Below are 24,235 nucleotides of genomic sequence, written 5' to 3'. Positions count from 1 at the left end.
ATGTGACTAATAAAGAAATCTTATAAAATTATCTTTAATTGTTTTACTAGTTCTGGTAACCCTCCCCAGGCCTCTGTACAATTTTATTCTCTTCAAAAGCTTGCCCCAAACCTACTTCTTTGACCAAGTTTTGGTCTCCTTCTTTGGCTCAACATCAATTATTTTGTCTGATACCACTTCTGTGAAGCAACTTGAACTATTTTCCCACGTTAAACGACACAGTTGTGTACATATTGTTTTGTAACATGCATGTTCATTTTAAGTTTACTCATGACATTATCCAACTTCACCTAGGCAGAGAATGGCAACTTGGTGGTTATTTTACTGGTTTAAAGCCACCTAACTCATTTACATCAAGGACAGAGAAAATCTGCCTTCAGGTATCTATGCGACTCCAAACCCCAATAATGTGGTGGACTCTCAACTGCCCACTGAAGTGACCTAGAAATCCACTTCCTTATTGTGACACAGAAAGAGGTCAAAGAGTCATAGAGCTATACAGCACAGAGGCAGGCCTTTCAGCCCAACTTGTCCAAAATGCTCAACCGAGCTAGTCCCATTTGCCTGCATTTGGCCCATCTCGCTCCAGACCTTTCCCATCTCTCCTGTGAAAAAGTTGCCCCTTGGGTCCTTTTTAAATCTCTCCCCTCTCACTTTAGACCTAAGCCTTCTAGTTTTGCACTCCCCTGTCCTGGGGAAAAGACTGACTATTCACTTTATCTATGCCCCTCATGATTTTATAAACCTCCATGGTCATCCCATATTAATGGCATCCTTCCTGTACACTGTACACAGTACTCCAAATGTGGCATTGCCAATGCCTTGTACAACTGTAACATGAGATCCCAACACCTATACTCAATATCCTGACCGATTTGGCAAGTGTGCCAAACACCACCAATCTACCTTTGTCATTCAGCCTATTGGGTACATGCCAGCTCACAACTAAGTAATCCCATCATTCCCATTCACTTTTTTTTGTAAATATCCCTGTAGCTTTGCAATTTATTCTTTCATGCCTATGAACTCTGTCAGTTCTTTTGCATCTTACCTACACTAAAGGAGGAATTATACCTATCAGCATGTTTGTGGGATATACATTCAGTTGCACCAAACTGCCACGTCAAGACAATGTCTGGTACTACTCAGACACGAGCCCAAGTATCCCTGCAAAAATATGAACACTGATGAAGGGTTTTCCCAAAATGGGGTACTGTCTCAATGTCTAGCCAAACAGCAGCTTGACATCAAACTCTGAGAATCATACCATACAGCTAATATTCCAATCTTCTCCATCATAGTTGCTAGATATAACTGGTCTCCCAGTGAAAAGGGTACTTAGTTGGAAGGATAAGGCTGTGGGAGTAGACTCCACAAAGCCCCATGGCCCAGGTAAACATGTGCATATTGGTTATCAACCCCTGCTCAGTTAATGAATTAGTAGCCTTCATATTGATCACCACTTGGAAACACCAAGTTGCAAGGTCACAGAATATTCTCTGGGTGAGGAAATCAATCTACACCGCCAGGGTGAATCTGTAGAACCACCAATGTCCAAGCTGGGCGAGTCGTGAAGGGCACAGTTGCCAGACTGGTTCTGCAGCAGATGATGAACAAACTAACACCAGGGATAAACCTACCTGACCTCGTCTTCACCAATCTACCTGTCGCAGATGCAGCTGACCACGTAAGTACTGGCAGGAGTGACGACCACACAGTCACTATAGAGACAAAGTCCCAGCGTCACAATGAGGGCACCCTCCGCCCTGTCATGCAGCACTACAATATTGCTAAATGGGATAACTTTGGCCATGCACGAGGTTCTGCAGGCCACCAGCAGCAGAACTATGTCCCATCACAGTCCGTACATCCCTCACCCAACCATCACAATTGACCCATAAAATCAACCCTGGTTCCAAGAATTATGGAAGGGTGTACGACAAGAACTAACAATCTATCTAAAACCTGGCAAAGCTGCATCATAGGGTTACATGTGCTAAACTAACTAGCATACTAGATAGTGATCCAACAATCAACAGATCACACAAACATATGGATATATAAATTAAGAATGATAGGCCATTCAGCCCATTGAGCCTGCTCCACCACTTAAGATCATGGCCGATCTGACTGTAACCACCTCCTGCATAACCTCAACACGGCCTTCCCATCCAAGCATCACAGATTGGTACATAGGCTCCAATGCACAGAATTGCAAGAGGCCGCAGAGGGCCATCTAGGACTCTTGAGGCCAGTTCCATCACAGGCACAACCCTCCCCACCACTGAGGACATCTTCAAGAGGTAGTGCCTCAAGAAGGTGGCATCCATCACTAAGGACCCTCACCATCTAGGACATACCCTCTGGTCGTTAGTACCATTGGGGAGGAGGTACAGGAGCCTGAAGATGCACACTCAATGATTCAGAAACAGCTTCTTCCCCTTTGCCATCAGATTTCTGAATGGTCCATGAACACTACCACGTTATTCCTTTTCGTTTTGCACTATTTATTTACTTCTGTAATTTATAGTAATTTTATGTCTTTGCTCTGTATTGCTGCTGCAAAACAACTAATTTCACATTACACAAATCAGTGATAATAGATTGGATTCTGCTTCTAAGCTGGTGACCTTTCATCAAGTTTCTTTCCTTTTTTGTCTTAAAAATATTCAAAAATTCTGCTCCCACCACCCTTTGAGGAAGAGATGAACTGGTATGTTCTTTATGGAACCAAGCAGGCCACAGAACTGGTGATGTGTTTCCAGTCATACAAGTCTGACTACATTTCAGAAGCATTTTGGTGGCTACAAAGCATCAAAACTCTTGAAAGCAGCTGTGTTATTAAAAGATTCCCATTTCTTCTGCCAAACCATTTCCAACTGCTACAGGGTTTTTGGTCTTATCCATGAATCTAGGTCAGTGTGTGGGGTTCTGTAGCGATCTGTCAAGTGTAGCAGGTCTTCAGATGTACTATGTCTACTCCACATCACCCTAACGCAGAGATTCAATGCTTTAAAATAAAGGTAGTATGAAGATCAAGTGCAGGCTTATTGGAAGACAGTAGTGGCGGTCTTGAATGAAAAGCACATAGCAAACAATACAAGATGCAGACAATATTCACAGAGCTCAGGATGATAACTAGGCTGTAACTATACTCATTTCCTTACAATCACTTAACAGAAAATATCATCTCCACATGACAAAGTTACAGCTTCAACAGTCTTCAGCACTTCAGTTGGGAAAGGAGGTGAATTCACCTTCATGCTGTTATGTTTCAGAGCAGAGCAAGCGGAAGCAACATGCAATATTAACAGCTTTCATCACCTTCCAGAATGCATCCAGGATCAGAGGAAGCACTTATTTCTCACGGCAAGATATAATCCCCACAGAGGAGATAAAAGGAATTGACCCTAGAATGTTATTATCTTAATTAATTGGGTGCTCTGCCATTAACTTCACACATGCAAAGCACCATCACTAGAATAGGGTTTAGGATTACATTGGCTAAACATTACCTACTCAATAATGGAGAGGATAAAATACCAATTCTGAAGCTTTGAACAAAGGCCTGGCTGTGTCTGAACAGCTCAGTTCCCAAGATAGAATTACTTTATTTTAAATTTTACAATACTGGCACCTTGAATAAGTTACATTCATTTGATTTGCTCAAGATTATTAGGACAGTACAGTGATGTTAGAGAGTGAAATATTTTTCATTTAATGTTACTTTGGAAGGTAAAGAGGAAAGGTAGCATTTTAATGTTACCCCATTAACAAGTTTGATTCTTTAAGGTGGAAAGCTGTGTCATTGCCAATGGGAAGTGTGCACATGATGGTCTGAATTCACTCTTCTTATCCCAAGCTACGTCATGCCCTTAAGGTAGTAAGATAGCCAGTGGGATGGTTTAGCTTTCAACAGGTTCCCAGAGAAACTAGCCCACCAGTATAACGGAGGGAGGACCAAGCTTCAAGGAAGCAGGCCATAGGTTGTTCCATTTGCAATAATCAGAACAAGTAACTCGGAGAAAGCTTTGGGTATTCCATGTTGCTTAAAATCATCTCCAGTGATTTGATAGATTTGTCCATAGCAGTGCCAAGTAGAATGCTGGGCAACAGGTTTGGGGCTGTGAGAAATTTTCCACCTGATTCTTGTGGAGCTGACACTATTACAAGCACCCCTGGTTAGAGTCTGGTGTACAAGTTTCAATTGAAGATTTTATGATCTTGCTAAATTACCCAATTAGAGAGTTATTTAGATCTTATTCCTTTTGGTGTTTTGTTGAAACTTAAGTGTCCTACTTTTAATAATTAATGCACATATACCCTCAGGATTTTTATAACATGATTTTTTTTTTAAACTTAAAGTGGACAATTTTCTTTTCCACAGCTATTCTAAAATTCATGATACCATGATCACTATTCCCTGAATGTTCCCCCACTGAATCTGGCTCCAAGTGGCCTGCCTTATTTCCCAGAACCAAAACCAACAACACATGGATATAGAATGAGCTGCCAGAAGAAGTGATTGAGGCAGGTACAGTAACATTTAAAAGGTACTCAGACAGGTGCATAGAAAAGGCTTAGAGTGATAATGGGCCAAACACGGGCCAATGGACTGGTTTAGGTGGGAATCTAGGTTTGCATGGATCAGTTGCGCCAAAGGGCCTGTTTCTGTGCTGTATGACTCCATGACCTCCTTCTCGGTGGGGCCAGATAGCAACATTTCCCTGAACGCACTTCAAGAATTCATCCCCCTCTTTGCCCCTTAAATTATTACAATTCCAGTCAATATTAAGCTAATTGAAGACCACCATGATTACAACGCCTCTGTAATATCACTGCTAGACTTGCAGCGAGATTGCGCAGATATTGTGATCATGGTGGTCTTAAATTACTCCAGAGTGCTACGGACATTCAATCACTGTATATAATTATGAATGAATTATTGGGCACAAAGAAATAAAACAACTGATATGAAGATAGGGAAACATGGTGGTGGTGATGCAAGATATCAACCACAAGCCTATCAAATGATAGATCAGGTCCAAGGGGTCGCATGGCCCAAACCTGCTATTCCTTTTGTGTTTGAAGGCTAATCTCACACCAGACTTCACATACAGCTGGGAAAGTTAAACAGAGGGTTTACAGGAAGAGCGACCCTTTTGTCTAGTTACGGGTGCAAATTGAGGCATGCAGAAACCAGTCCTTCATGGAAGCAGAAAGTTCATTCCATTATGGCCAGCCTATTTCAAGGCACAGCCAGCAAATCAGACCAAAAGAGAAAAACCATCACCCACCACTGGAAGGAACAACCGTTTTCAACGGTTCCGCACTACGTCAAGCACCGGAGATCCACCACCTTGACCACACAGAATCCAGAGACTGAGACAAAAATTCAGAGAAGCCAGTTGATTCAATCACTTTGATTGGAGTTGCAGAGCTTACAGTGTACAGATCACCACACAAAACCAAAAAGAAGACAATCAGAGCTTTGAGTGGCAGACTGACACTTACTGTCATTAGCAGAGCCCACGTAGGAAACAATTTTAAACCTTTCAACTGGTTTCAGACCTGTACAACAAGCAAGGTTAGGAAAGAGAAAGCTTTGGAGCAATGAAGCCTCATTGTTACATGGTCTCAGAAGTTAATAAGATCACCCTCATCATCACTACTTCTTGGACAAATGTGATCTCCTTAATTGACAATGAAGCTTCCACACAAACTGAGACTGCAACACTGAGGTTCCACATGCTAACTGATGCTTGTTTTAGTTACACCACAGAATTTCCACGTGAAAAGGAAATCAGTTCTAGCCCAGGCTGTGGAGTTAGCGACAATCTCTGATTCAGCCCCTTTATGACTTTGTACCATTCTAACATATGTTAACCAAGAATAAACTCTACTCTTAGACAAACGCTGCACCTCGCTGTGGCATATTTCATCCAAACATAATGCTTGGCCACAAAAAGCTCAAGTATGATAACGGCAACTTTGGAAACGCAATTCATTTCTCATTGGTAGATGCATTATTTAACTCGAAAATACAACTTCTCTCGAAGGGAGAATGAACAGAGATTACAGTTGCTGCACAGTTGTGGATTGTTTCAAAGTATGCAATTTTAATGGAAAAACCTTCCTAAGAAACAACTTGGGGCAGTTTAATTCTTAAATACAGTTAAACCTAGAGTCAGATTTACATAGCTCATTTAACAGGCCCCACAGCCCAACTCTTCCATGTCAACCAAGATGCCCTTCTACATTTATCCCATTTGACCCAGTTTCCTCTAAACCTTCCCTATTCATGTACCTGTCCAACTGTCCTTTTAAACATTGTAATTGAACCTGCCTCTACCACCTCCTATGGCAGCTCGTCCCATATACCCACCACACTATGTGTGGAAAAACTTGCCCCTCAAATCCCCTTTATACCTTCACCCCCCCCCCCCCCCCACCTTAAACTCATGACCCCTAGTTTTAGGCTCCTCTACGCTGGGAAAAAGACTGCAACAACCTACACTGTCTATGCTCCTCATGATTTTATAAACCTCTATAGGGTCACTTCTCAACCTCCTTTGCTCCAGTCTCTCCTTATAATTCAGGCCCTCTAGTCAATGCAATAATCCTGTGAACCCTTCTTGCACCCTCTCTAGCCTACTCACATCCTTCCTATAACACAGTGACCAGAACTGCATGCAATACTTGAAATGCAGCCTAACCAATGACTTGAACAAATGTAACATGCCGTCCCAACTCCTCTTCTCAATGCCTCAGCTGATGAAAGCAAGCACACCAGATGCCTTCTTCACCACTCTATCAATCTGTGTCTCTGCTTTCAGGGAAATATGTACTTGTACCCCAAGGTCTTGCTGTTCAATAACACACCCCAGCGCCCTGTCATTCACTGAGCATGTCTTGGCCTGGTTTAACTTCCCAAAATGCGCCACTAAGCACTTGTCTGTGTTAAATTCTATCAGCCATTTCCTCGCTCACTTTCCCATTTGAACTTGCAGGAAACATGGAAAGTCTGCTGGCAATGGGAACCATAAGTTTCATTCTTGCCCACCAAAAATTCCGGGCAACTAGCCCCCTTGAGTGAAAGGTTTTAAGGGAACAAATAGGGGAAGAAGCCTTCCAGGCCAATTAACTTGTAATTAACTCATTTTAGCCAACAATCTACAAAATCATATTTGATTTTTCAAACGGCCAATATGCCACAAACTCTTACTAACAGACAAAATCTTCAACTCTAAACATCAAGCACTTTTATACTGTGAAATAATAATCAAAATTATTTTGTCAAACTCATACTCACATATATCACTGGTTATTGAACTCTAACAGTCATCATCCTTACCTTCTCTTCTCAGATTGGTTGAGACCTGGGCTTCTGGGGAGATTCTCTATTTCAATTGGCACAGGAGCACTGGGTAATGCAGTCACAACAGGGACCATGGGCCTCACAGTCACGGTCTTGAGACACAGAAACAAAACAGTTGTGTGAATGTACTTAAAGATCAAATTGAATTCACTTGCATGTTGGATATGAACATACACCTCTTCACCCCATCCAATGTCAGCATCTTGAGTTATATGCTCAAGGTTTATATCTGACCACTAAATTTCTTTTAAATCTCCTTCTGTTGACATCACCTTGCAACATTTCAAAAGACCTCATCCTTGTATTGCTTTTTTATCCCCCCAATTCTTCACTATTGGTGACCAACATTAAACACAAGAGATATCATTGAGCAGATACAGCACAAAAGGAGGTCACTTAGCCCATTGTGAACATGCCTGCTCTCTACCAGAGCAACTGATTAGTTCCAAACCCAAACCCTTCTCTGAAGCCTTATAAATTTTTCACCATATAGTTAATCAATTCCCTCTTGAAGGCCACAATGGAACTTGCATCAATATTGCCACATCTGCGGGCAGTGCATTCCAGATTCCAACCACACGCTGTGTAAAAATGCTTTTCCCCCAAGTTACTCTCAACTCTTTTCCCTTTTAGTTTATACCCATGGCCTCTAAGCCCCGATCCCTCGACCAAAAGGAACAGCTTCTTTCTATCCATTCTGTCCAGATCCATCGTCATTTTATACATTTCTATCACATCCCCTCAACCTTCTCTTTAAACAAAACAGCCCCAGCATCTCTAATCTATCTTTGCAACTGTAGTCCCTCATTCCAATAACCATCCTTAAATCTTTTCTGTACCCTCCCTAATGCATTCACATCCTTCCTAGAATGTGGCAACTAGAAGTGAACATAATACTCCAGCTGAGGCTGGACCAGTGTTTTAAAGGCTCGGCATAATTTCCCCCATTTAATACTCCATGCCTCTATTGATAAAGTCCAGAGCTGGGTATGCTATTATTTTCTCTTCATTCTTCCTACCAAAACGCATCAACTCATCACATCTTGCATTAAACTTCATCTGTCATATGACTACACATTCCAACAACCTATTAATAGCCTGCTTCAGTCTAACAATGTCCTCCTCACATTTCACAGTACCGTGTCATTCACAAATTTTGAAATCGTGGTTTGCATTCCCAAGTCTAGGTCATAGGCACAGTAGCGTAGCAGTTAGCGTAACGCTATTACAGCACCAGCGACCCAGGTTCAATTCCGGTCCCTGTCTGTAAGGAGTTTGTACGTTCTCCCCGTGTCTGCGTGGGTTTCCTCCGGGTGCTCCAGTTTCCTCCCACATTCCAAAGACGTACGGGTTAGGAAGTTGTGGGTATGCTATGTTGGCACTGGAAGCGTGGCAACACTTGCGGGCTACCCCCAGAACACTCTACTCAAAAGATACATTTCATTGTGTTTCGATACACATGTGACTAATAAAGATCTCATCTTATCTAACATAGATTTTTAAAAAGCGATGACCTGATTCCTGGGGAATACCACTATTTACCTTCCTCCAGAATGAGAAACAGCCATTCACCATGACCCTCGATTGTACACTACTTGGCCAATTCCAAACTATTAACATCCCCAGTGTGCTTCTCGATATGGCTTAAGGTCGTTTTCAGCCCAAAGGTCAGGAAATGAAGCAGCGATGCAGATCAGCTGTGATCTAATATAGGTCCAGCAGCACTACGTCACTACTACAAGACAATTGTAATACAATTACCTTGCAAGTTATTTCAGTGAATTGCACCTCTTTAGACCTATATTTAACTCTCATCAAATTCAAGCAGCAGCGTTCAATGAGTAGAAATGCAAGCTGTGAATTTATTAGTAATGTTCAAAGACATGAGAAACAAAAAGAAATGGAGACACAACAGCAGAGTGGGCTAACTGGGTAGCATTTTCAAAGAACCGTCACAGGCATAATGGGCTGAATAGCTTCCATGTTGCAGGATTCTACAAATGCAGTGTGATTGTCGCTTTCACAGAATACCAAAAGCCGAGAGTCACACTTTCATCAATTAAGTGCATACAGATGGAGCTGCAATGTTCTTATTTCTGTGATTCTACCATCAATTGTTTAAAAGATATTCAAGAAGTAATTCAATTCCCCCAGGATACGGTTGTTGCATTGTCAGCCCAGGAATCCTGGCAAGAGTGCACAGCAGGGCACAGTATCAGACAATGCAACCTATGAATGAAGCAAGGTGTTAACACACTGTACACACATTGATTAAGAGCACATACCTGAGAGGCAGGTCTCTGCGTTGCTGTGTTAATGAGCAAACTGATTGGGAAAAAGATAATGGTCTCAAATTAGTTTTAAATGAATAACAAAATATTTTAGCAAAAGCTCCTCTTCAAACAAAAATTCTGCATTAAGGTCTCCAAAGCCATTTAAATAATAATTCTGATTGTCCAACAGAAAACATTCCATTGTGAATAAAATGGAAATCATGATTAATACAGGTACTAAACTAAAACCCAGAAATAGGTTCTACCCAGAGAACCAAAAGCCAATAGCCAAGAGTATTTTACAGATACAGCCTTCATAAATAAAAGTGCCCAACAATGCAAGGATATCTTACAAGTTACAATGACTATGCCGTACAGATAGTGATGAACTTTGCAACATACTGATTTGGAAAGGTTTGGTTTGCAGTCCCTATACTTTACTGGAGAACAATGCCAGATGCTTCTTACAATTTCCACTTGGGCTTCAATTTTCTTTGCAAAGTCTAAACATCATCCCCATGTACAGCAACTCCCACCTCCCCAGTTCCTAATTTGAAAGACTAAAATTAATTCTTTGAAAGCTTGTAGTGTTTTTAAATACCTACCACTCAAAATCACAATATCTTTGAAAGATGCCTGCATGTATTGACATGTATTGACCTGTACAGAGAGGATGGGTTACACCCGAACCAGAAGGGGGCCAATATCCTTGTGGCAAGATTTGCTAGGGTGGTTCGGGAGGGTTTAAACTAGTTTGTGAGGGGGAAGGGAACCAGAGGAGTAGGTCAGAGGAAGAAGGGAATGGGGAAAAGTTAGATTAAGCAGGTAGAGAGGCTTTGGGGAAGGAGAAGCAGAATACAGGCTATAAAAGTAGTAAGGTAGATGGACTGAAGTGTGTTTACTTAAACGCAAGAAGTGTCAGGAACAAGGGGGATGAACTGAGGGCTTGGATAAGTATGGGGGACTATGATATTGTGGCTATTACTGAGACGTGGCTAATGTCAGGAGAGAAGTGGATATTGAATATTCCTGGTTTTCGGTGTTTTAAGAGGGATAGGGAAGGGGGGGAGAAAAGGAGGAGGGGTGGCGATACTGGTCAGGGACACTGTTACAGCTGTGGAAAAAATGGATGTTGTAGAAGGATCATCTCTAGAGTCCGTATGGGTGGAATTAAGGAACAAGAAAGGAGCAGTTACTCTACTAGGAGTATTCTATAGGCCCCCCTGTAGCAGTAGAGATATAGAGGAGCAGATTGGCAGGCAGTGTTTGGAGAGAAGCAAAAATAACAGGGTTGTTATAATGGGAGACTTCAACTTCCCAAATATAGACTGGAACCTGCTTAGTGCCAAAGGTTTAGATGGGACGGAATTTGTTAAATGTGTCCAGGAGGGATTCCTGACGCAGTATGTTGACAGGCCGACTAAAGGGAATGCCATGTTAGATCTAGTTTTAGGAAATGAACCGGGACAGGTGAAGGATCTATTGGTGGGTGAGCATTTGGGAGACAGTGACCATAGCTCCATAACCTTTAAAATTGTCATGGACAGGGACAGGTGCAGAGAGGACAAGAGGATTTTCAACTGGGGAAGGGCGAACTATGAGGCTATAAGGAGAGAACTTGGGAGTGTAAATTGGGATGTCCTTTTTGAAGGAAAATGTACCATGGAGATGTGGTCGATGTTCAGGGATCTTATGCAGGATGTTAGGGATAAATATGTCCCGGTGAGGCACAGAAGGAATGGCAGGGTGAAGGAACCGTGGGTGACGAGAAAGTGGAACGACTAGTTAGGGAGAAGGTAGCATACATAAGGTATAAGCAGCAAGGTTCAGACAGGGCCCGTGAGGGATTTAGAGTAGCAAGGAAGGAACTTAAGAAAGGGCTGAGGAGAGCTAGAAGGGAACATGAAAAGGCTTTGGCTAGTAGGGTTAAGGAAAATCCCAAGGCCTTTTTCAAGTACGTGAAGGGTAGGAGGATGGCTATGGTAAAGGTAGGTCCGATTAAGGACAAAGGTGGGAGAATTTGCCTGGAGGCGGAGGAAGTGGGAGAAGTTCTGAATGAGTACTTCTCTTCGGTATTCACCAGGGAGAGGGGTCTTGATGATGTGGAAGGGAGTGCTGGTAGGGGTAATGTTCTCGAGGTTGTAGATATCAAGAGAGAGGATGTGTTGAAGTTGTTAAATAATATTAAGACAGATAAATCTCCGGGGCCTGACGGGATTTTCCCCAGGCTGCTTCGAGAGGCTAGGGAGGAGATTGTTGAACCGCTGGTAAGGATCTTTGAGTCCTCGTTGTCCACGGGGATGGTGCCAGAGGATTGGAGGGTTGCGAATGTTGTCCCCTTGTTCAAAAAAGATAACAGGGATAGGCCAGGGAATTATAGACCGGTGAGTCTCACGTCCGTGGTGGGTAAGCTGTTAGAAAGGATTCTAAGGGATAGGATTTATGAACACCTAGAGAATCATGGACTGATTAGGGACAGCCAGCATGGCTTTGTGAAGGGAAGATCTTGCCTCACAAGCCTGATAGAGTTCTTTGAGGAGGTGACCAGGAAGATTGATGAGGGCAGTGCGGTGGATGTGGTTTACATGGATTTTAGTAAGGCGTTTGATAAGGTTCCTCATGGTAGGCTTCTTTAGAAGGTCAGAGGCCAAGGGATCCAAGGAAGCTTGGCTGTGTGGATTAGGAATTGGCTTGCATGTAGAAAGCAGAGGGTTGTGGTGGAAGGAGTGCCCTCGGATTGGAGGGCAGTGACTAGTGGTGTCCCGCAGGGATCGGTTCTGGGACCTCTACTTTTTGTGATATTTATAGATGACTTAGATGAGGGGGTAGAGGGCTGGGTTAGTAAATTTGCGGACGACACTAAGATCGGTGGTGTTGTGGATAGTGTGGAGGGCTGTCAGAGCTTACAGAGGGATATTGAAAGGATGCAGAGCTGGGCTGACAGTGGCAGATGGAGTTCAATCCGGAGAAGTTGTGAGGTGGTACACTTTGGAAGGACAAACTCCAGGGCAGAGTACTGGGTAAATGGCAAGGTACTTGGCAGTGTGGAGGAGCAGAGGGATCTGGGGGTTCATATTCACAGTTCATTGAAAGTTGCCTCACAGGTGGAAAGAGCAGTTAAGAAGGCCAATGGGATGTTGGCTTTCATAAGTCGCGGGATTGAGTTTAAGAGCCATGAGGTGATGATGCAGCTTTACAAAACTCTAGTTAGGCCACACTTAGAGTAAGTACTGTGTTCAGTTCTGGTCGCCTCATTATAGGAAGGATGTGGAGGTGCTGGAGAGGGTGCAGAGGAGATTTACCAGGATGCTGCCTGGATTAGAGAGTATTGAATATGAGGAGAGGCTTAAGGTGCTAGGGCTTTATTCATTGGAAAGGAGGAGGATGAGAGGAGACATGATAGAGGTATATAAAATACTGAGAGGAATAGATAGACAGTCAGTGCCTCCTTCCCAGGGCACCAATGCTCAAGACGAGAGGGCATGGCTTTAAGGTTATGGGTGAGAGGTTCAGGGGAGATGTCAAGGGGAGGTTTTTCACCCAGAGAGTGGTTGGTGCATGGAATGCACTGCCTGGGGTGGTGGTGGAGGCAGATACATTGAACAGGTTCAAGAGCTTGTTGGATAGGCATATGGAGGAGTGTGGGATGGGGGGATATGTGGGAGGAAGGGGTTAGGTAGTGTGAGGGTGGTTTGATGGACGGCACATCATGGTGGGCTGAAGGGCCTGTTTTGTGCTGTATGGTTCTATGTAACGCTGGAATTAGAATTTGGGATATCTGGGCCTTTCCCATTGAATAAATAGCTTGGCCAGACTTTGCTTAAATTCGCACAGAAATAAATGGTAAATGTCAGATGAAACTTAGTGTGGTAATTAACTGCCTTTCAATAATCTATAAAAAACTTTACGAGATCACAAAATAAGTATGCATGAATCAGTAACATACATGTCAATATGTTTATAAGTAAAGTAAAACTCTGATAATCTGGCACCTTCAGAGCGTTGGTGGTACTGGACAAGCAAATTTGAGCATCTGGATCCTTGAATACTACTACTACTAAAACACCAATGCACTTTTAATTTTTTTTTAAATAGTACATGGTGGAAAATTACATTTTCCAGTTAATCTGGTGAGTTTAAAACAAGTGCTGGACAGAGACACAGTGAGTTTAAGAAGTGTGAGAAACTGGGCCTGGTGTGTTTAAACATAATGTTTGAAGGGAGCAGGGGAAACAGAGCCCTGATGATTTTAAAATGAGCATGGGAAACAAGGCACTGGTTAGTTTAAAGGGAGGGCAGGAAGCTGAATCCGATTACTTAGATGCTGAAGCAAGGGAATTTCTAAACAATCAGGTTATTGGAGCTTCACTTTGTTAATTTGGTAAATATAGTAGATCCATTAGAAAAATAATTTAGAAGATACGAATATCACCTCCTTGAACTGTCTGTTCCATTTTAAAAGGGTGGTCAATTTATTATTGAGTTCATATTATTGAGTTCATCTTATATTAGCAGCAAAGGAAATTATTTTCTGCCAGTGTGGGATGGTCAAAAATTATCACCAAAAATTGCATCTTACTGCTCCTGGATAATCATCAATTATTTATTGCTCATTTACAAAGGAAGAGTCACAGCAAGTCCAAGTGATGTGAAATGCAGTAAACCGTCTGAGACAACCCCACTTCAAGCACCAGGCATCAGTAGTGGCTATTACACCAGGGTGTTCCTGCTCCAGGAGTCTTGCATTGACAAAAATTCACATTCCCCATCACCTGGTGTTCAGTCAGCTTGGCCAGGGAGTGCATTAAATAGTGCAACTCAACCCTGTACTCCCTGTAATCACACACTGTGCTGCACTGAGCAGGAGGTACAACCGCAACATGACTGATGAATGAGAACAAATTGTATTCTCAGGCAGAAAGGTTTACATTCCACCACAGGCGAGCTGGAAAGAAACCGCACTTTAAAAGAGGCACGATCGTCCAGATAGAGGGTGATGCAAGAGGCTTTGCCAAAGCTGCAGAATTAACAGCTTCATTTGGTGCCATTATCTACCTCCTTGGTAAACAAGACGCCATAAGAATTTGACTGCAATTTCAGTCGCTCTGCAGTGACGGACCATTTGGAAAAGAACAGAGTGGTGACTGAAAATATGAAGGCCAAGAAGGTCTCTGTACATGAGCAACATCTGTTTCAGGAGGGTGAGACAGCACAGTGGTGCAACTAGTAGAGCTGCAGCCTCAGGTCCAGCAATTCAGGTTCCAATCCCGACCTCCGGTACTGTCCATGTGGGGTTTCCTCAAACAATAGATGAATTTTAATGCAAAGAAATCACAATATTTACTTAAAAATTCTGTGAGTGGCAGAATCAAATGAACCTTTGACCTTACAGTCCTGATTTTATCTTCATTTTATCTTCCACTGCCTAGATTAGAACTGCAGCATCCAAGTCTTTCCCTGTCTTGGTTCACTCCTGCTGTTGTTACCCTGTCACAAGTAGTCTGAGCTGTGCTCACCTGCACACTGACCACATGGTCTGAATAAACAACCAGCTACCATAACCTATCCCACATGATGTTACCTTGGCAGTGAGTCTCTGTTATTCATTAGTTTGAATGTAGTGAAGCATTCACCTACCTTGGTTCCAAGTTTTTGTTGAAAGGATTAGCTGTAAAAATAAAAAGAGGTCAGATGGAGTTAGAAACATTTTTGGTGACCGTATAGTTTAAGTAGGTAATGGTTCATGTAGCGTGATTATATAACAATCCAAAATCAGGACTAAAAAAACTTACACAACTGCACTCAAAACGAGAAATTTCGCAGAGAATTGATTATACCATTGTTAATAATGTTTCAAAAGTATCAGATCCTCACTCAGAAAAGCACATGTCCAATTTTCAGGGAGACAATCTGCCAGTAAAATCCCTCATTCACTGCCCCAAGCCTCAATTAAGCAAGCATATTGACAGTTTCATTTCTTCTCAATAGGTCATTATCCAATGTCAGACATTAAGCTTCTCCCTCTCTCACATAGAAAAAATAACAAAAATTCAGATTTCCACATCCTTCCTATGGGACTGCAGATTTTCATATCTTTCCCCTGGGAACTTGTCCATAAGTGTTGGAACACCAAGAAAACCTTGGCATAACTTGCAAAGGAGAGCCTTTTAATTTGAATTACCTGGATTTTACTTCCACAGAACGCCTTTGATCAATTATCTAGGCGCTCAGAAACCAGTCCAATAATTTAACTATTATGCTTCACTTTCCACTATAATATTACCTCGCTGCTGTGTCGACCTTCTTGAATAGCGCCTGCTAGGCCTACGCTCAAAGGACACTTGCCGCCGTGGTTTGCTGGTCTTGGTGGTCTGGTACTCTGTTCTGCCACTAGAAATCAAACAGTTCAGAACATAACTTTGGAAGTTGCTCCAGGCAAACCCAAGACACAAAATATGGTCAGAGAGTTGATTGCATGACTGTTGCAGCCACATAGATCAAGATTCCTTTTATCCACCTATACCCCTGAACTGATAGATAGCCAGCAGTGGATGCACTGCCCCCAACCCACACCTTTGCATTTGAGGAGAGATCAGATGAGATCCCTGCTCCTGTTGCTTCCAGTGTGCATGTATGGGCACCAGATGAGGACTTGATCCGGATCAGCTCCCATCCTTTCACTCATCGGTGAATGGCCCATCCGTATATCCAAGATGGGTAACATGGGTGTGGAGTGGGGGAATGAGGGAAAAGAATATGAAGGAACAGCAACACATCAAGGAAGTGAAAACTACAGAGGACTATATTTTGGTAAGAAATGCAAAGGAACTTTGCTTAAAGGAAAGTCTATCATAGACATCCTCCCACCATAGAACTGAATATATTACATCACTTAAAACAACTAAATGCATTTCAGGACCCTGATCAAATTATTGCAGGGCAACTGTGAAAAAGGCATGGTTGTGTAGCGGTTAGCATAACGCTATTACAGCACCAGCGACCCGGGTTCAATTCTGGCCTGTCTGTAAATAGTTTGTACTTTCTCCCCGTGACTGTGTGGGTTTCCTCCAGGTGCTCCGGTTTCCTCCCACATTCCAAAGACGTAAGGGTTAGGAAGTTGTGGGCATGCTACGTTGGCACTGGAAGCGTGGCGACACTCGTGGGCTGCCCCCAGAACATTCCACGCAAAGATGCATTTCACCGTGTGTTTCAATGTAAATGTGACTAATAGAGATATCTCATGTTAAGATTAACCAAATCCAAAAAAGTATGCTCCAACACAAGATGAACTAGAATAATTATTCAGTTGGGATAGCTTGATGCAAACAGACAGCAATTAGTTATGTTTCCACATTTGCACTTATGTCACATTTAATGCCAATTATATTTTACCAACACACACACTCTACATTCACTTTAACATCAATTTATAGCCCAGAAATAACCAAATGAACCTATTCTATGTTATCATTTATGCTCCCCTCTGAGCCTCCTCCCACCACTCTTCACGCAACCCTTCCACAATTAGCTTCTGCCTAAATTCTCCTTAAACTCATCTGCCCTATTTACTCCAAATGCTCTCGTTATTACCAAGTCTACTCACTAACCCATCTCTCGGTAAAGAGGTTTATTTTAATTTCCCTATTGGATTTATTAGTGCCCTTGGTACCCTTCTGACCTTGAAACATTTACTCCATGTCTGCCTCACTGAATCCTTTTAGCTTGTTGATTATTAGGTCTCCTCTCCACTTCAATTTCTGGGGAAAAGGACCCAGCTTGATCAGACCTTTATTCCAATCTCCTAGTTCATCATTTCCCATTATTCTATCATTCATCATCTATTTTCTCACATGCATATTTTCACATTTCCTTTTGACATAGGAGGCCATTCAGAGTCTATGTAAAACAATTCCATTAATCCCATTCTTATTTCAGTTTAACCTATTCTCCCTTATGTCCAATAACTACCCAATGATTCTCCTGCCTCTCAGTTACATGAGGAGTAATTTACAGTAGCCAATTAACCTACTATCCTGGGATGTGGGAGGAAACCAGAGCATCCAAGGAAACCCACAGAGTCAAAAGGGGGAACATGCAAACTCAGACAGTAATGGAATCAGGATCAAACCTGGGTCACTGGAGCTGTGAGGCAGGTAAGTGATTAGTTAATACAGATGGCACAGTTGCAAACAAGGAAATAGCTGGTGCATGAGAGACAAAGAATACATTGATGGGGTTAGATGATGCCTTTCTTTTTTGCTTCCCCTCTAGCTGCCCATTTTCTTGATCAATGGACCACATACATGAAAGCACAGTAAAACTCCGATAATCCGTTGTCGGATTGTTCGGAAACCTGAATGGTTCAGTATCTGACCTGTGCTCCCTTCAAACTCACTGGGGTCACAATCTCCTGTGCTCGCTTTATTGTGTAACATCTAATTAAAAGTATAATCAGATATCAATACAAATAATAAAGTCTGGAAAATCTGCCAGTTCAGCACCAACATTCAAAGGTATTGGATTATTGGAGTTTTATTGTAGCTTGACTCCAAAAGTAAAATGTTGAGGTGCAGTAACAGAGTGGGATTCCGTGTGGACTGCCCAAAACTAAGGGCCATAAATATAGAGAATACAATAGGGAATTTGAGAAAAACTGCTTTATCCAGTTTGAGGGTAAAGCTCATTCTCCCAAGGATGTCATTAAACTGGGAAGGATACAAAAGAGATTTAGGAGGGGTTTTTTTTTAACCAGGACTGGAGGGTTTGAGTGATAAAGGATAGGCTAGGACCTTTTCTCCTGGAGAGTAGGAGACTGAGGGGTGGCCTTATCAAGTTTTATAAAATCACAAGGGGCATAGTTAAGATGAACAGCCATAATCTTTTCCCCAGGGTAATGGAGTCCAAAACTAGAGGGCAGAGGTTCAAATTTAAAGGGGAAAGATTTAAAAGGGACCGGAGGGCAACTTCCACCCCCTCCCCCACCCCCCACAGAAGGTGGTGTGTTTTTGGAACCAGCTGCCAGAGGATGTGGAGGTGGTGGATAAAATTATAGCATTTAAAAGACATTTGGACAACTACATGGATAGGAAAGATAGGATAGGGGCCAAATGCAGGCAAATGGGACTGTTAGGCAACTTGGCCGGCATGGATGAGTTGGGTCAGAGGGCCATTATTCCTTGCTCTACGACTCTGATTAGTTAAGACAGATAGCACAGATGCATACAAGGGCAACTGCATCAGAGAAAGAAGACATTGATGGGATTAGATCCTGAGGGGTGAGAAGACCCTGAGGGTTGAGAGAAGGCTTCTGTGGAGCATAAACACAGCATTACGGCTGTTGGTAATTCTGCACTATGAAAACAAGTAGTGTGCATCACGTAAACAGACATTCTATACATGTGGGAACTGCAGTCATTAATCCCTACATGGATTATACGTTCAAAAGATATTAAACAACCATTTACATCCCTCTTTCATTGAAGCCTTTAAAGTTCCAGCCACTTGTTGTGTAACCTTTCAAGAAATTAATGCTTCCTTAACAAGTTATCATTAATATAACATATCAACCTGCTCCTCACCCCATTTCCAGACACTTTCAAAGATTATTCTGCAAGCCACCTAATACATTTCCTCAGTTCCCAGAGTCTCAGAACAAATTACCTGTATCTGAATCGGGAGCCCATCCGTACAAAGGCCAGTTGGTTTGAATTCTTTTGGACAGGTCCTCTCAGTCGGAAAAAGGCATGGTGCTCCACAGCACACTTCCAGAGGTGTTTGCAGGCTTTGGGATGGTCCAGCCGAAATACAAAGGTGTGCTCTTGTTCCTTCCCCTTTTGAAAACAGCAAATGCTCAATTATTCAAACTGGCACATTCACCACCTCTGTTACATCACAATTCAACTAGTTCCAGGTGTCAGCCCTTTCTCAGGATGCACCTCAGTAAAGCAATAGGAGTTTTAGTACAGTAACTATCACAATACCATTCAAGTATTTTAAACCAGTATTCTACTATCATTATTGCTCCTGTTACAACAATGTGTGGTTCTGGGACACATAGATCTAGAAGGTTCCTTCTTCACTTTAAACTTCTACGCTCTGTCCGTAACCGCGATTTGCATCTCCCAGTTGCCAGTCACTTCAACTCCCCCTCCCACCCCATCACTGATATGTCAGTCCTCGGCCTCCTCTGCTGTGGGGAGAGAAGTTCAAATGCAAACTGGAGGGACACCACCTCATTTTCTGTCTTGGGACCTTACAGCCTAATGGCATGAACATTGAATTCTCCTACTTTAAGTACACCAACCAACCATCCCCCACCCCCCACCCCCCCAACTTGCTCTCTTCTTCCCTTCCCTAGCCTCTTTCTCCTTTCTCTCCTCACTATTTTTTCCCCTCTCCTTCCCTCCCCCCATGCCACCTGCCTCCTTACCTTTGACCCATCCCCTGGTGCATCTGCTGACCCCTCGCCCACACCTGCCTATCACTGTGTGTTACCTGCATCTATCTATCACCACCTTGTGCCCACCCCACCTCCTGTCCACCTATCACTGCTCTGCTTTTTCCTCTGATATATTGGGCTTCCCCTTTTCCTGCCTTCAGTCCTGAAGAAGGGTCCTGACCCGAAATGTTGCCCGTCTGCTTTTCTCCACGGATGCTGCCTGACCTGCTGAGTTCCTCCAGCATCTCGTTGTTTTTTCATCTAGATTCCAGCATCTGGGTCTGTTTCTCTAAATTATGTTGTATTCAGCTTCCCATCATCTGCTGCTAACCCTCCCCAATTAGCAAAGCTGCCTTGAATTATTGGTCCCATTTCTGTTGTGATGAAACCCATATTGTCTGCAGAGGTCCCACCTTCCCCAGAACTGGTCACACTGCCTTGGGAATTTAGAGCCCTCCTGCACCATCCCTCCACCCACACATTCATCTGCACTATCCTTGTATGTCTGTACAAACTGGTTTGTGGCACTAGGAGTAAACCAGAGACTGCTGAGGTCCTGCTTCTTAATCTCTTTCTTAACTCCTTCAAGATGTCATCCCTATTCCTACCCATGTTGTTGATACCAATATGGACAACGACCCCTGGCTGTTCACCCTCCCCCTCCAAAATCTTCTGCAACTGTTCAAAGATATCCTTAACTCTGGAACCAAAGAGGCATACAAGGTGATAAGAGGCATAGATCGAGTGGACAGTCAGAGACTTTTTTCCCCAAGGTGACAATGGCTAACATGAGGGGACATAATTTTAAGGTGATTGGAGGAAGATACAAGGGGGATGTCAGAGGTGACCCTCACACAGAGTGATGGGTGTGTGGAACGCACTGCCGGCAGAGGTTGTGGGGGCAGATACTTTAGGGACATTTAAGAGACTCTTAGATAGATACATGAATGATAGAAAAATAGGGGGCTATGTGGGAGGGAAGGGTTAGATAGATCTTAGGGCAGGATAAAATGTCGGCACAACATTGTGGGCCAAAGGGCCTGTACTGTGCTGTAGTGTTCTATGTTCTATAACATACCAAACTGGAAGCAGCTCTGCTCCCAAAATATCTCTGCACTTCAAAACCACCCATGATGCGATGGTCCTGGATCCAGTTGTTTTCTGGAACTTTCTCCCCATTGGCACCCAGAACAGAATACTGATCAAAGAGCATGATGCTCTCAGGGTACTTTCTAGCTGCTCCTTTTGTATCGTCCGGCAGTAACCCAGTCCCTCCATGCCTGCACTCCCCTGAGCTACTGTGGAGTCACCTCTTGAAAATTGCCATCCATGAAACTCTCCATCTCATGGAACCATAGTGACATCAGCTGTTGCTCAAGCTCCTCCAACTGATGATGCTGCTACAAGCAACCAAGAAGCAAAGTCTCAATGCCATTCAAATTATTGGTATTCACTTTTGTTTATTGTTCTAATACTAGAGGGCTTGCATTCGAGGTGAGAAGGGGAAAGTTCAAAGGAGATGTACACAAAAAGAGTGATGGTTGCTTGAAACACACTGCCAGGGTAGCAGTGAAGGTAGGTACGATACAGGCGTTTAAAAGGCTCTTAGGCACATGAATATGGAGCACGTGCAGACAGAACGGATTAGGTGTCATTAGCTTAATTATGTTGGCAGAATATTGTGGGCCAAAGGGCCTGTTCCTATGCTGTACTGTTCTATGTTCTATTCTAAACTTAGCAGTGAAGAATTACTATTTGTACAAGGTAGCAGAAATTGACCAAAGATTGTAGTAGTGTCCTTAAGATGTGTAGTCAATGCATTCAAAAGAACACAGAAGGCTACCAATAGCTGGACCCAAAACAAGTAAAATTTAATCAGTATTCAGATAAACTAATGAATCTGACCACTGAACAAAGGGAATTTTGCCATGTCCAGCCCGTGAATGAACTTGTACACAGGCCATCTAAGAGTCACAGAGAATCAATGGACATCATGTCACAACAAAGAGGACAAGCACGTCTGAGGAGACCGGCATGTCTTTAAAATAAGAATTACCCGTTCTCCCAAGAAATGTTAAGGTTCCAACTTACGAGCTCTGGTTTGGTATAAATCTCCCTTCAGTGCTGCATCAACCCAACTTCTGCTACTATTAGAAGTGCAACAACCATCAAATGCTCATCTTGTAGTCCTACATGCAAGTTCACCACAGCATCGTTTCCAAGCAGTCTGTGGTCCAGATCACTGATGACATTTTCTACATCGGGCTCATGCAAGATTCGGGGCTGAAACACAGCCCAGCACCCAGTCTTAGCAATCAACCAGGAGCAAGGACATCAAGATGGCAATAACAGCCCATTGCTGGGACTGAGGCCCTCACCTTTAACCACAATATTAAACTCAACAGTCATTCTGCCATGAATTCTGCAAGCAGTGCTTGACCAGTGGAACATTGGCTACAAATGCAACCTTACTGATGTTGCTCAGTTCTCCCTGGTTCTATTACTGCCTGGGAAGGAAGGTCTTATCCAGCAAAAGGAGTGGGAGCTGAAACCAGCTCAAAGGAGCAGGTCACGGCAAGGAGTTCAAGTTCAAGTTTATTGTCATGGGCATAAATACCCATGGTATAAACACCATGAAAATTTGCTTTTTGCTACAGCAGCACAGTACATGACAAACATAAATTACACAAACTTAACAGAAATTATACATAGTTTACACAACAAAATTCCCTACACCTTAAGGGGCATACTCAAATACCCCTACAGATTATTAAGCAGCAGCAGTGTTTTCCCCCAAACAACAAATAGCATTTATACAGCATTTCTAATGTAACTCAAGCTTCCACGGTGTTTCGTTGTTGCATTACCAAACAAAACTTTGACAGTCTCATACGGTGGCCTAAAGCTCAGTCAAAGAGGTAGACCAAGTTCAAGAACAGCTACTTCTCTTCAACCATTCGGTTCTTGAACCAATCAGCAAAACCCTAATCACCACAGTTCAGCAACACTATGACTACTTTGATCACTTGCACTAAAATGGACTGTTCTTCTTTGTTCTAATTGTGTTCTTTCTTGTAAAAATTGTGTATATTTTACATTTACGTTGTTTTTCTTGCAAATGCTGCTTATGTGATATTGGTATTGGTTTATTATTGTCACTTGTACCGCGGTACAGTGAAAAACTTGTCTTGCATACCGATCGTACAGGTCAATTCATTACAGTGCAGTTACATTGAGTTAGTACAGAGTGCATTGATGTAGTGCAGGTAAAAACAATAACAGTACAGAGTAAAGTGTCACAGCTACAGAGAAAGTACAGTGCAATAAGGTGCAAGGTCACAACAAGGTAGATCGTGAGGTCAGAGTCCATCTCATCGTATAAGGGAACTGTTCAATAGTCTTATCACAGTGGGATAGAAGCTGCCCTTGAGCCTGGTGGTATGTGCCCTCAGGCTCCTGTATCTTCTACCTGATGGAAGAGGACAGAAGAGAGAATGACCCAGGTGGGTGGGGTCTTTGATTATGCTGGCTGCTTCACCAAGACAGCGAGAGGTAAAGACAGAGTCCAAGGAGGGGAGGCTGGTGTCCGTGATGCGCTGGGCTGTGTTCACAACTCTCTGCAGTTTCTTGCAGTCTTGAACAGAGCAGTTGCCATACCAAGCCGTGATGCATCCAGATAGGATGCTTTCTATATACAATGTGCCTGTGACGCTGTTGCAAGTAAGTTTTTCACTGCACCTGTGAATACATGTACTTGTACATGTGACAATAAACTCCACTTTGACTTTAGACTTCAAGGAACACCAAAAAAGGAGAAAGAATTAAAGAGACAGAGCATTTTACAAAGGAACTTCCACAATTTAGGGCACAGGAAGCAGAGGATGCCGAGTCCAACAAACCAAGGATTGCCCAAGGTCAGAAATGGAGGCAGAGAGTTCTAGGAGTTGTAGAGTTAGTGAGATTGGACACCAGGGAGAGATTTGTAAACATGTATTTTAAAAATCATAGTTTTGTCTGACTTGGATCCATTCCAGGGGAGAAAATGCTGAGGTGAAGAAGACTTGCAGCCAGTTTGTGAAGGAGCAGCAGAATGTTGGATGATCTCAATTTACAAAAGGGCTGCGCAGGAGCAGGTCCAACCACATA

At 42.9% G+C, this 24,235-nt stretch overlaps 1 protein-coding gene across 2 annotated transcripts in view; it reads right to left on the bottom strand.

Annotated features, from left to right (window-relative positions):
* Positions 1–24,235, bottom strand: part of epb41l5 (erythrocyte membrane protein band 4.1 like 5) — a 158,428-nt gene that overhangs the window by 48,426 nt on the left and 85,767 nt on the right. For both annotated transcript variants that reach the window (XM_052010850.1, XM_052010859.1), the window contains exons 11-15: positions 19,312–19,481; positions 15,935–16,041; positions 15,289–15,319; positions 9,664–9,703; positions 7,355–7,470 (exon numbers count right to left, since the gene is read on the bottom strand). In XM_052010850.1, the coding sequence (XP_051866810.1) occupies positions 7,355–7,470; positions 9,664–9,703; positions 15,289–15,319; positions 15,935–16,041; positions 19,312–19,481 (464 nt within the window). The remainder of the gene's footprint in view (positions 1–7,354; positions 7,471–9,663; positions 9,704–15,288; positions 15,320–15,934; positions 16,042–19,311; positions 19,482–24,235) is intronic.

This window comes from Pristis pectinata, chromosome 1, assembly GCF_009764475.1.
Source record: "Pristis pectinata isolate sPriPec2 chromosome 1, sPriPec2.1.pri, whole genome shotgun sequence".
Lineage (NCBI taxonomy): Eukaryota > Metazoa > Chordata > Chondrichthyes > Rhinopristiformes > Pristidae > Pristis > Pristis pectinata.
Note: the sequence above shows the minus strand (reverse complement) of the source record. Positions and strands in the feature narration are given on the sequence as shown.